The 12,863-nt window shown below is 47.9% G+C and overlaps 2 protein-coding genes and 1 long non-coding RNA gene across 9 annotated transcripts in view; all 3 read right to left on the bottom strand.

Moving 5' to 3' along the window:
- Positions 1 to 125: 125 nt before the first annotated feature.
- On the bottom strand, positions 126 to 4,929 carry LOC101779124 (disease resistance protein RGA2). Of its 6 annotated transcripts, none has more exons than XM_022823841.1 (5): positions 3,842 to 4,928; positions 3,433 to 3,526; positions 2,385 to 3,331; positions 2,061 to 2,288; positions 126 to 1,678 (listed from the first exon to the last, which is right to left on the bottom strand). In XM_022823841.1, exons 4-5 carry the CDS (start codon positions 2,092 to 2,094, stop codon positions 333 to 335), a joined length of 1,380 nt encoding a protein of 459 aa, XP_022679576.1. In that variant the 5' UTR covers positions 2,095 to 2,288; positions 2,385 to 3,331; positions 3,433 to 3,526; positions 3,842 to 4,928; the 3' UTR covers positions 126 to 332. The 6 variants fall into 6 exon arrangements, with proteins under 6 accessions (XP_022679576.1, XP_022679577.1, XP_012698787.1 ...); XM_022823842.1 differs by having other exon boundaries at positions 2,385 to 2,552; XM_012843333.3 differs by having other exon boundaries at positions 2,385 to 2,552; positions 3,433 to 4,928.
- Positions 4,930 to 6,165: 1,236 nt separating this feature from the next.
- On the bottom strand, positions 6,166 to 7,475 carry LOC111256478. 2 transcript variants are annotated; one of them, XR_002676580.1, is made up of 3 exons: positions 7,164 to 7,475; positions 6,794 to 6,952; positions 6,166 to 6,526 (listed from the first exon to the last, which is right to left on the bottom strand). It is a non-coding gene; the product is annotated as an uncharacterized LOC111256478 (long non-coding RNA). The 2 variants fall into 2 exon arrangements; XR_002676579.1 differs by having other exon boundaries at positions 6,166 to 6,952.
- A 4,098-nt stretch (positions 7,476 to 11,573) lies between these two features.
- Positions 11,574 to 12,863, bottom strand: part of LOC101770491 (probable N-acetyltransferase HLS1) — a 1,711-nt gene continuing 421 nt past the window's right edge. Inside the window, exon 2 of the mRNA XM_022823874.1 lies at positions 11,574 to 12,857. Coding sequence (XP_022679609.1) covers positions 11,843 to 12,857 — 1,015 coding nt within the window. The 3' untranslated portion in view covers positions 11,574 to 11,842. The remainder of the gene's footprint in view (positions 12,858 to 12,863) is intronic.

Raw genomic sequence — 12,863 nt, 5'->3', positions numbered from 1 at the left:
ATTGAACACGATGTAAAGTCTGAAGACTTAGTTTGTCTGGGGGTAAAACCGTTGACAAGCGATTCATTTTACACCACGAAAATCTTTATGCTAATTTCATAATTTATTCAGGTAACAATCACTTGTAACTTGCAAACAGATGGCAAGACCATTATTGTTTACTATATAATTATAACTTGTGATGAGTAGTGAGGCCCAATCAAACCATGCAACAGATATTCACCTACATGCAAATGACAGAATTAAGAACGCTTCCTCTTAACAGCTCCAGTTTTCAGATCCCGAACCTCACAAGTATAGATATAGTTGTAGCAGGGCGGTATTGGGGACCTCTATACTATGGCTTCAAACTTCCCAGAAGGAGGCTTAACGCCTCCATACATCACACTCGCCAATGATATCTTTGGGACCTCCTCTTGTGAAGAGCAATCATACTGATGATGAACCACTATCTCTTTAGAAGTTCTAACCATACTCCAAAGATGTGCAGGTTTATTTTGGTTCAGAGCATCACCTGGATGCTCACCAAAACTGGAGGCATGCCACTTGATGAAACGTCTCAAAAAAGCCAAAAGCTTGCACCAAAAGTGGATGTCAAAGTTGTCCCTCAGCAAACAGGCAGTGATTGTTGCACTAAGGAGAGATCGATTCGACATCCTGGCTATCTCCATGGCTACGTATGCCATCCTTGGGTGCATCGTGGGATCTGTGCTTCCAAACGCATGTGTTTTGAAGAAGTACCAGTATGCTTCCTCTGATAGATATTTCAGTGTCACTGCCCTCGTCGTTCCAAGCTTTGCGATCTTGTCAGACCGGCTTGTGATTATGATTTTACTGCCAATTGTCATACACCGTCTGGAAGCAGCATACAGCCTCTTCCACTCGCTTTCATTGATGTCTCCAGCCACCTCAGCAACAACTAGCGTTCTCCTATATTTGCTTGGCCTGGAATTTTGACATTTCTTCACACATCTTTCCCAAAGATGGGTTAACTCTTCATCTTTGGAATCATGGTCACTCACGAACACAATTTCTGAAAAATGATCACGGACTCTTTCATCACTGCAAACGTGTGCCACAAGGGTGCTCTTGCCAACTTTGCCAGGACCGACAACTGGCAGGACCTCCAATTCTTCAACACCGTTAGGTTGTGTGTGTAATAGGAAGTTGAGGACAAGCTCTGCTTCCATCTGGCGGCCAAACATGCAGTTGCTCAGCAGTAGATGCATGTTATATGGCTGGTGGTAGAGGCGAGGGTAGCCCGTCAAGAACACAACCAGCTCTTTCACATCAAGGATCATAGAGCTCAAATTGTCAAGGGCATCTTCCAGCTGTTCCAAAATCTGTGTCTTTGTTTTGCACGAAAAGATTCCTTTTAGGGAATTTAGTTTCAACAGAGAAGAAGAATGACTCACAACCTGATCTTCGGCATACTTCTCATCGTGGGATTGGTATCTGAAGGTGTCAAGTTTGTAACAGCCTTGGTACATGGCATCTCTCAGCATGTCCAGCTGCTGGAGCATAGCTTGGTTCGTGATGTGGCGTCCTGTAACCTCATCGATGATAACCTGCGCCTGGAGGAGAGCCCTTTGCAGGCTGTCCTCCACATCCAGCACCCTTGGCTTGGAGCTTTTGCTGATGAAGAAATTTATGGATCTAGAGGCTAGTTCACCCAGGACTGCAGAAAGAAAAATCTCCATTAGGGAATTCTCTCCTCAGGAAGATAACCCAGCCGGCGGAAGAGATAATTTATAAAAGGAGCTTTGGATAAATAGCATGAGATGCCTCTGGCTTAAGGCTCTGAGGACATCAAGAATGTAAGAACAAGTGAGAGAGACATAAAGGTTGGTCCAATACAATAGTCCATGCACGAGATGTTTCATCTTTGAAATTTCCTGCCATCATTGTCAATGAGTAGCACTACCAGCTGAGAAAGGTACAGAGATCTTTACTCTCAAACTTTTGCTTACGGACCCAGAGCCGGAGCCATCACCATCTGTGCAGACTGCACTGCAAAGCAGCCCTGCGATGAATGGGAGAGTTGATCAAACACTACTTACGCTTTTCACATAATGAAATGCACATGTTGGTCATCCTTTCTCCATTGCAGTCCCTTCCTGTAAGGAGTGCAGTCCTTTCTTCTCAATAAGTACTCGAAAGTTGAAACATGGCATGCATGTTTCCTGCTACTACATCTTTTCCTTCTAGCATTCTAAACAGGCCATTCCTTCTCAACGGTGCTATCGGAGATCACCAGCAGCAACCGACCTCTGTGCCATTTCCACAGCCTGGAATATTTACAAAGAGGACCTTGATTGGATCACGACAATTAACCGCAAACCAAATATTTATACATACGCCAAGGCTCAGCAGTTAGTGACTACCCGTCATTGACGACTATGAATGAAGTTGGACTTGTTCAACTTTCCACCGAGAACCAACTATGAGAGGCATATTGGTACTTCTTTAGGGTGCTTGTATTTGGAAGCATAGATCCTGAAGAGCAACAAAAGCTTGTATTTGGAAGCACAGATCCTGAAGAACAACAAAAGCTGGCATCCGTAGCAAAGGCAATATTTGATGAGTACTTCGACTTTGACCAAGGCGTATAAAATGCATTCACTGGACCTTTCATTTTTAAAACAAATAGCTAGGAGCCTAAAATATAGTTTTAATGTGCAGAAAACAGGATTATTGGATGCTTAAGGGATAACATAAGGCAAAGGCAAAATGAACCTGCATTTAGTAAAAGTCCAAGTGATTTTAGAATAGACAATGATTATATATTCCTTCAGAGAGCAGTTGATTCTACCCAATGCTGTGTAATTCACAGCCAAGACAGGAAAGCACATGTGAACGAAGAAGCACACAAAATTACTTTGGCATGGTATTCTTACTGGGACTGGAAGTGTCAGACCCCATGGCACATTTGACATCCTAGTTTGGGAATCTCACTGCCTCCATATCAGAAGTACATATATAGCTCACAGATTGTTGAGTTTGATTGTAATGTTACCAGGAAATAAGCAGGGTCATAAGAGGAAGATTCAAGTTGGTTTATTTACATCTTCTGTACATGATAAGCAACCATATTGCGATTCATGTTGTTTCCCTAAGATGGTGATATTGTAGGTTGTTTTATTTTTCTTGAACACAAAGGAGAGCTACATAGAATTATATAAACAAGAAGAGAAGGGTCTAAGAAGACTCATTACACAGCCAAAAAGGGTGAGGGTATTGTTGGTTGTTACTTGTTACTGTACATCATACTTGTACATGAAAACATTGTGCTAGTAGCCTAGTAGGCTTTTACATAGCCTTCTCCTTCTACCTGTTCTAGCATGAAAATATGTTATTTTTAACATAAATACTTGACAAGTAAGACTAACTGAAGTGAAGCAGCCATTTGTATCTGACAGTATAAACAAGTACCTCTACTCCAATAGCACAGAGGCATTTTTTCGAGAAAATAGTACAGAGGGATTTTTAGATTTCCATGCTATTGCCTCCAAAATTCCCATGTATCCTGGCACCCGCAGATAGAGTTTATCAGAAGTTTGTGACAGCTTGCAAACTGTAATGGAAACTTTATTCTAAGCAACAGATGCCCCTTCGCAGAAAAATCAAGCAGTCACCAGCAAAATTTCTGACATCTCAACTGCAGTTAGATTTCTTTGCAACTAGCGAATCCCATTTCACCGAAATTTAGATGGGATGAAAAGGAATTAACGGTGGTGTAGATTATTATACACAAGGGAAGGCAGAATTGCTCTTCAGATTGGAATCGACAGCTTGGGGCAAACCAAGAGATGATTGCAGTTTACAGAGTATGGACGAGTACCTGGAGGTGAAGATTGACGCCGGCAACGGCGAGACATCAAATCGAACCTTGCCGGGGAGATCAGCAAATCGAGCTCCTCTCACATCATCGGATTGAGCTCCTCCGCCTCGGACAGTCCACCCTGCCTGAATCGAGTTATCTCGCTCATCCCGCCCCTATCTTCCACCGCGCGCAAAACGGAGCGTCGGCGCCGCCGCCGTCCGCCGGCCCGGGCTGCATTCTCCACTCCGAGTTGATTCTTCACTCCGTTGGTCTTTGCTGCTACCCCCTACGGCGATGCCTGTTCGTCCTCCGCCATCCCTCTGTCTCCCGATTCCTTTCTCTGTCTCCCTCTGAATGGCAAAAGAATGAATCTTACCTTGCATTGCTCAGCCAAGGCAGCGGCTATGCGTGTGGGTGTGACGGAGATGAGCGCGGATGCTTTGCGACGGGGCTAGCGGAGGCGGCCGCCGGCGAGCGCACGGCCTCGCCGGGTACTCTGTCGCCGGCCCGGAGCGCCCCGCGATCCGAATATATGCAAATACCCCTTTATTTGGATGGCGACTATTAATCGCAATCCGAATATATGCCCATACCCCCCTGATTCGGATAGGAAATTTATAAAATTCCCCCTGGCCTGGTTCTCGGTCTGGCCCCCGTCGGCTCGTCCTCCGGCGCTTGCGCCACCGGCAGCCGGCCACCTCCTCCTTGCACCCAAGCCGGAAGAGCAACAGCCCTCACGACGGATTCCACTTCGCCTCTACCGAATCGTCGGATTCCCGGCCGGCACCAGACCAAGACGAAAACATCTCCGGTCAGCACCGGGCGGCCGGTCAGCAAAAACATGTCCCATCTCGCCGGCGGCGAAGAAGAAGCCAACCGACCAATTAACGAAGCGCGGGGAGATTAGCCCTGTGATTTGCGCCAGCTGAAAAGAGTGGCAGCTTCGATCTGCGTCTGTCCTCCTGTAAATTCCTGCTCGATTTTGTCGTCATCACTGGCACTGCAGGGAGACAATCAGACAACCAAAAACTCTCGAGCCCCTCCACTGCATCATCGTAGCACAACTGAACAATTGTTGGGCAAAGATGCAGCAGCAGATTAGTACACACATTGGAAACTGTGTTTACTGAAACATTGGTCATGGAGTACATCTACAGAATCTTTGCTTGTCCTCCAGTTATGACATTCAGTTATGTTTCTCCACAGCAGGGACCTCGCCCAGATTTCATTACTCAGAGCCTGTTTGGGAAAGGAGTGTTAAAGTTTAACACATTGGAGTGTTTGGATGATCTCCTCTCAATGGCAGCCAAATACCCCTCTGCCTAATTTGCCTAATCTGCAAAAATAAAGCATATTGCAATGCTCCAACCTTCCAGCTCTGCTCCCCTGCGGTACCACCCGCAGCCGCCACGGCGATGGCCGCTGCCGACCCGGACGCGCCACCCTCGATGTCCTCCTTGGACAACAACATCATGCCGCCTCCCTCGTCAGACACCGGCAGGGCCTGCCCTCTCCCCGCGGCCGCTGCTACGGCGGAGAGGTCAAACGCCCAGTGCCCTCCGTTGGGTGGTGGCAGCGGCAGCGGCCATGGCCGTGGTGGGCCGGGCGTAGGACACGGCAGAGGCGGCGGGGCATGCGAGACGCCTGCGGCGGGGTACCCGCAGAGGAGGTGGCCAAGGCGGGCGAGGATGCGCGCCACGCGAGCGGCGTCCGCGTCCTCCCCGCGGAGGAAGATGATGCAGTCGAGGCAGCTGCTCCTTCCCGGCTCCTCCAGATCCACGACGGCGGTGGCGGGTGAGGGCGAAGACGACACAGCCTACGTCGCCTCCCTCCCCGCGCGCGCTAGTCCGGTGGACGAGGCCCCGCCTACGCCACCAGCGGCGACGGGAAGGCGGCAGAGAAGGGGGGCGAGGAGGAGGTGGACGAGGATGGCGTCGGCGCCAAGAGGAGGAGGAGGAGGCCGGCGGTGCCGGACGAAGGCGGCGTGGCCGGCGTTGGCGGCGGTGCCGAGCGGAGGCGGCGAGGCCGGGCGGATCCGGGGAGGAGGGGGGAGGACGCGGCGGATCTGGTCAGATCCGTGGCGGCGCGACAGAGGAGGGGGGAGGGCGGCACGGCGGAGGAGGGAGGAGGGCGGCGCGGCGGATCCGGCCAGGCGGAGAGGATGAGCAGGAGGAGGCCGGCGTTGGTGGCGGGGAGGAGAGAGGAGAGGAGAGAGAAGGGGTAACATGGGAAAAAGTGGACTAGGGGACCACTTTTAACACCTTTAGCAAATTTTAACACCCCCTCCATGTGTTTATGAAAAATGGGGTGTTAAACTTAACACAAGTGTTTGGATAGAAAAGTATTAAAAGTGGAGTATTAAACTTTAACACCCCTTCCCTAACAGGACCTCAGTAAAGTAATGAAATTGCACACTACTGTTTTCCAACCATGCCTAAAAAGTTTGGTAAAGAAGGAGAAACTAAATCATCCACCACACAGGGCAAGGTCCAAAAAGAAATCGCCGGAGCACATAAATAAGTAAAATGCCCGTCTTCTCCAGCTTCCTTCACGGATCCTCCTCCACGCTCCATTGATTGCTCTCGCCGCCGCCATCTTGTCGTGCTCAGCAACATGCTTGTGGTAGCAGATTGCTGCCTCCTTGAGCTCTTCTGCTGTCCGCACCATCCTTCTGAAGCTCGCAGTTCACCTGGGCATGCATACCTGCCAGATACAAAATGAAGGAACAGGCAGAGCAGGCAATCTCAGTAGGAGATTTCACTCTCTTGTTTTCAAAGCAAAAGTGTTTTCTGGCCTTCCAGATGGCCCAGCAAAAGCCACTTGGGCTTGTATTCCTGTGTAGTAAGGGAAAAAGGTCAATCTCCAATTGTTGCTGGCCATTTCAGAAACAGTGGTGATCTGTTCATAACAGCGGCCATTTCATAGAATGCTTTCTCTTGCCAGCCGTTCCCTTCAGCTCTCGAATCTCACCTGTATTGATAACATTGGAGACAGTCGTCATCTCGGCAAGCATGGGTGAACTTGCTACTTGATCCCTCTCTTTCTTGGACATTTTTCCTGCAGAATCACCCTCGTACATTTTGCCAGCCATACATCACAATCACATACCTGTTTCCCTGAACGATGCACCTGATAGGAGAATTGGTAACTTTACTGCACTAGTACAAATATTGAGATTTTGGAAGTACTAAAAAATTCAAGCAGCCTCCGGCACATTTTGACATCTGAACTTCATTTAGATTCTTTTCAACTAACATATCCCACTTTAGTGAAATTTGGTGGAGTAAAATTAGTAAATTACAAAAGGAGGTGGGAATGTTTGGAGAGCATGGATGAATACCTTAAGCCTGGAAGTGAAGACTGAAATTGGAAATCCACAGCCGGCAGTGGGGACTGGGGAGCCAGCAAATCGATGCTTGCCGGCGAGGCCCGCCGTGCTCAGTTGGCCTGGCTGCGACGCCCGCCGGCGATACCTGCTCGTCCTCCCGATCGATCCCTCTCTGTCGCTCCATCTCTTGATCCTTTCTTGCTTTGCCAAGCCCTGTCCGTGCTGATTCGGCGCTTGGGCTGCGGTGGCTAGGGGAAAGTCGCCGGCGGCGAGCGCACCGCTTCGCTGGGTGCTCTGTCGCCGGCGCGGAACATCCCTGATTCGGGTCGCGACTAATAATCACGATCCGAATATTTGCATCATCTGTGTAATTATAATTAACTCCTATTTAGTCCTTCTAATTACCTTCCGAATATTCGATGTGACACAAACTACCCTTGCGCAAAACAGGCATCATTAGCCCAGCAGTTGGCGCTTTGGAATTGGGCTGAGCTCTACGGAGTTGAGTGTCCATCTGAAATCTAGTAATGAGTAAAATACATGGGAGGTTTTTAAACTTATCTGCGGTAGAATCATCAGTAAAATCATGTAATGAGTAAAATCTATTTTTTAATTTTTAATACCCCTTTAGTACCGGTTATTTCAATCAACCGGTACTTAAAGGGTCCCTTAGTAAATTAATAGTACTGATTGCGAAATCGGTATTAAAGGTGCTCCCAACCAATACTGATGGCTCATTCCCTAGTAAACTAGGGACCTAATCAAAAATGATAGGATCAAAAATGCTATATATTATATATATATAGCTATATATATATAGTTTAAAAATCATTTCAAAAAAAGAATGCTATATATACAAGTAGATTTTGATTTGAATAGTTTTTAAAATAATAGAGTTGGAGCTCCAATATACGTCGAGGATGCACAAAGTTGTTCCATTCATCCACTGGTTATTCAGCTGGGAACCACTGTACACACTGGATGTTTGCTGCCACTGTGAGGATCATTCTTTTGACTAGAGTAGGATCTTGATGATTCACTCGAAGTCCATCCTTAACCCACATTTTTACGAGGAAAACATACATGGGCATATATTAATGGCAGCCAATTAAGCCGGTGATAATGACCTCTGGGCTAACCAAATGAAACAAAATCAAATGATCAAGCCTACCTCAACATAAGCTAGCCCCAAAGCATCCAAAGCCAAATTCCATCCTCCACCGCACCAACAAATAGGTGGAGATCTACAACGAGTTCACAACGACGATGCCTCCAAGGCGAAAAGCGACGTTGGACATGACATCACCATCCAATCCAATATAAATCGGATCAAAATTTTCACCTAGAAACATCACATTATGCTTTCAAGGAAGGACACGACACCGCTCGCACACATCATTTAATCCGGTTGAGCAATCATACCAAGGCATGACACCGCAGCCTCTCGAAATTGGTTATATATAAACAGTAGCTCTCCACCTATCGGCTAATGTTTCCAAAAAAGAACCCTATTTCCACCGATTCGCTGTCATGTCCGAATCTAAAATAAAAACAAGCACACAAATGTAGGGTTTGATGTCTGAACAGCAATACATAAAAGCATCTGCATATCCTAATGGAGTAATAATCTTAGCCGCATCCAAATCAAATACCTAACACCTATCATGTCCAATAACAAAAAAAGAGCACTAACAAAGGCGATTAACCATGAGCAATAATTGGGGTTATCAATAAACTTATCAGTGTCACAGGATGGCAAAGTAATCACATATCGTGCAAGAAAAGTAGGTCTACTTTTTGTGCAGAGGACAACATATCGTAACTGCTTTGTTTTACTACCACAAATGGGAGGGAGATATCAGATATCTGGACTAGGTGGCAGACAGCCGGGGGCCCATGGGCTGCTCTATCGTAGCACAGATATACGTGGGCCACCATGGTGTAGTTCCAGGCCAGTTTGGGGGCCTAGACCTTGGAATCTTCTTTCAGTTTGTGGACTAAAAGGACATCATAGAATCCGCAATGATCTTTAGGGGGGGTCTGACATGGATGTTTGATACTAATTAGAAATATTAAATATAGAGTAATTACAAAATTAATTGAACAGATGGAGGCTAATTCGCGTGATGAATCCATTAAACCTAATTAGTTCATGATTTAACAATGTGGTGCTACAGTAACCATTTACTAATGGTGGATTGATTAGGCTTAATAGATTTATCTCGTAAATTAGCCCAAAGCTTCTGCAATTAGTTTTATAATTAGCTCATATTTAGTCCTTATAATTAGCATCCGAACATTTAACGTAACAAGAGCTAAATTTTAACTCTGGTATCCAAACAGCTCCTTAGCGATACTCCCTCAGAATTCTTTTTCTTTTCCTTCACGAATTCGGGTTCTAGCAGCTACTGTTTGGCAAAAAGGTACACTGCTACTGCCTGCTTCTAATGGTAGTGGAGTGTACTCTACGTACAGAAGTACTCCACGAACAGAAGCTATTCCATCCCCTGAACATTGCAGCTGTATCTGTATGTGACGTTGTAACTGACTCTACAAAAAGTAAGCCAATGATTGGCAGCCGGCAGGTCCTTGTATACACATAGAGCCAAATCCGGTCAAGTCACACGTTACTTCTTGCTACCTGTAACAGTACAAGTACACCGTACTATTGTCCTGTTCCTGTACATGCATTTCTGTTGAGGATACCACTTTGCGAAGAGACAGCAGGGAGCACAGAATCAGCAAACAGTCGTCTAACGAATCCCTGCTGCTCGTTGTTCATGTTCAGCACTGACAAAACAGAAGTGTTCAGAACCTGTTACTAAAAATTCAGTGCTCCATCGACGACATTCTACAGGACATCATGATTGGGACGAAGCAGATTGTCTGCCAGGGCCACAGCGACAAAGTGTCGGCATGGACTCCAATCTCCATGCTGGATTTTTTTTGCCAGTGCTGCTAGACAGCAACGGCTCCAATTGGATGCCCCCCCCCACTTTTATAAAAGGAAAAGAAAAGGTTAAGCGGCCACAGCATTTGTTGCTTCTAGACTTGCATGAGCACCATGGATGCAAGATTTGCAGATTTCAATGCAAGCACGATGATTGATGGCAATAGATTAGCCATAAAGGTGCACACACATCTGATGGAGGAAATTTGCTTAAGTCACCATTACAACAAACAAATATATGTAAGGGTGGTGTTTAGCTAGCTAGATTTCCTCCTCTTGTTTTGAAGCTCTTGTCAAAGGGACCCACGACACGAGGGCGATCCTATAGATGACAACAGTCGTGTAACTTAAACTTCTTTTAGAAGTTCTAGTACTGTTGCCCTCGATCTAATCCGGTATGTTATTGAGCGATGCTTGTTGATGCACATCAATATGGTGTTTAATCATATGCCGAAATGTCATTGTACGGATATGCTTCATCAACCTGTCCAAACCTATCATAGTCCGTGGTATCTTTTCAGTTGTCATGGCTAAAATCCAATCACAGCCATGTCAATCAAATGGTAGTCGTCGTTTCTACATCGCTGCCGCCTCTCCTGATGGAGATGTTGAGATGGAACATCGAGGACCATAATGGACGGCACAAACTAACACAAATCACATTTCATGACTCAAATGACTGCAGCTAGTAAGTTGACAGGATTATATTTGCCATGTTAATATAAATAGCATTCCAATAACCAAGTTAATTAAATATATGATTGAACACAAGGAGTTTTTTATGTTCTGCAAATAAGTTGTTGGAATGTTTTATTAGGTGTACATTAATTGAAAAGGTGGATATTAATGCACAATATATGATAAATAGAAGCTAATTAAACTGATGATGGTTTGCGGTACTGTTGCATACTGAAACTTCTCCTCTGATGTAACTGAACGTACCAATGCGTTGCTACGAGCCAACTTAACAGTAGTGCTGTGCAATGATAGCACCACCTGTAACAGCAACAAGACATCCATCAAACTTGATGGCGAATGGTCAAGGGTCTATTTCAGGTTCAAATCGATGATTGCTCTGTGCAGTGTGCAGGGGCATAACAACTACACAGCACCTCCTGTCAAATTACTCTCTTCTTCTTCTTCCTTTCCTAGCTTCTTATATCTGTCACAGTTACTGCTGCAAGATTAGTTATGGTCGCATTAATAATAAATAAGAATGTAAAATGATAATTAGTTTGCTACTTCACATTAATTAATAATAAATAAGAATGTAAAATAAGAATGTAAATGATACAATCTTCATATGTATACGTCAACCTCTCTATAATTTTTTTGAAAAAATATTGACAATGATATTATGATCAGCATGAATTGTCATATTAAAAGATCGAACTCCCGGTAAAAGGAGCAAAGCACGCAAGCAAACATTAGGCACATTCCAGTTCGTTAGCAAAAGGTCACAGGAAGCAAAGTGGACACAACGGTTGCAGATTGAGGCAGGGCACAAGTTACATAAAAAAACAATAAGTTTTTTCCTGTCCACTAATCATACTTAATTAAAGCTAAAAAAACTCATTTTGTCTACGTCATCATTACACCCTGATGAGAAAATGGAAGAAAAAAGAAGATGAAACCATGGACAGGTCCTCCAAAAAAACAAGACGAAACGCTCTCGGCCATCGGATCCGAGATCGACGGCAAAAACTAACTTAAAAACTGATTTCCAGCGAAGCTGAAACGCCTAGAACTCCCTCGGGTCCACGAAGATGGAGTCGCCGGGCGGCGCCTTGGTCCAGTCGCCGAGCGCGCCATCGCCGTACCCGTCGGCGAGCCTCTTGATGCACCAGAGGTCCTCGGCGCCGAGCCTCGGCCAGTGCGGCACGCCGGCGCGGAGCGGGTCTCGCGCGCCGACCTCGGTGGCGACGACGCGCGCCCCGGCGGCGCGCGCCACGTTGTGCGCGTGCCGGCACAGCGCGCGCCCCATCCGCGGCGCGTCGGCGCCGGCGCCGCCGAGGCCGTAGAGGAAGTGCATCCCGAACGGCTCGAAGAGGTTGGGCACCGACGGGACGCGGAGCAGCCACGGCGAGAGCGCGCGGTCGGCGGCGCGCGTGGCGCGCGCCGCGGCGCGCCACAGCCTCGGCGCGCCGCGCACCTCGAGGCGGAACGCGTCCTTGCAGTTCCACACGCTCACCACCGCCCACGACTCCGGCGGCGTGGCCAGGAACGCCTCCACGCCGCGCCACGCTGTACCGCCGGGGACTGCGAGGAAGGTGCCGAGCGAGAGGGGGTTGGAGAGGACGGCGTCGATGTCGCGCGGGAAGAACTCGACACCGGCGAAGCGCGCGCGGTAGAGGAGCTCAGCGTCGCGCGGCGGGAGCTCGAGGACGGCGACCCGGCGGCGGGAACGCGGCGGCGACGGCGCGAGGTCGTGGCGGAACACAGGGTGCACCAGCACGGAGGGGGCGCGGAACTTGGCGTAGCCGCAGCGGCCGGTGAAGAGGCGCACCGAGGGCTCGTTGTCGCGGTCGGTGGCGACGTAGGCGTACTCGGCGCCCGCTTGCCGGAACCACTCCTCCATCCGCTCGACGAGGCGGCGGCCGATGCCACGCCGCCGGTGGCCGGGGGACACGCGGAGGCCGAGGAGGTAGGCCACCTTGGAGAAGAGGTTGCCGCGGCCGCACGCCACGGTCTTGACGCAGCCGCGCACGATCTCCGACGACCTCCGCCGCCGCGCCGCCGCCCGCAGCCTCCGCGACCTGGCA

Source organism: Setaria italica, chromosome II (assembly GCF_000263155.2).
Source record: "Setaria italica strain Yugu1 chromosome II, Setaria_italica_v2.0, whole genome shotgun sequence".
Taxonomy (NCBI): domain Eukaryota; kingdom Viridiplantae; phylum Streptophyta; class Magnoliopsida; order Poales; family Poaceae; genus Setaria; species Setaria italica.
The sequence above is the reverse complement of the archived record's forward strand: the minus strand, read 5'-3'. Positions and strand labels throughout refer to the sequence as shown.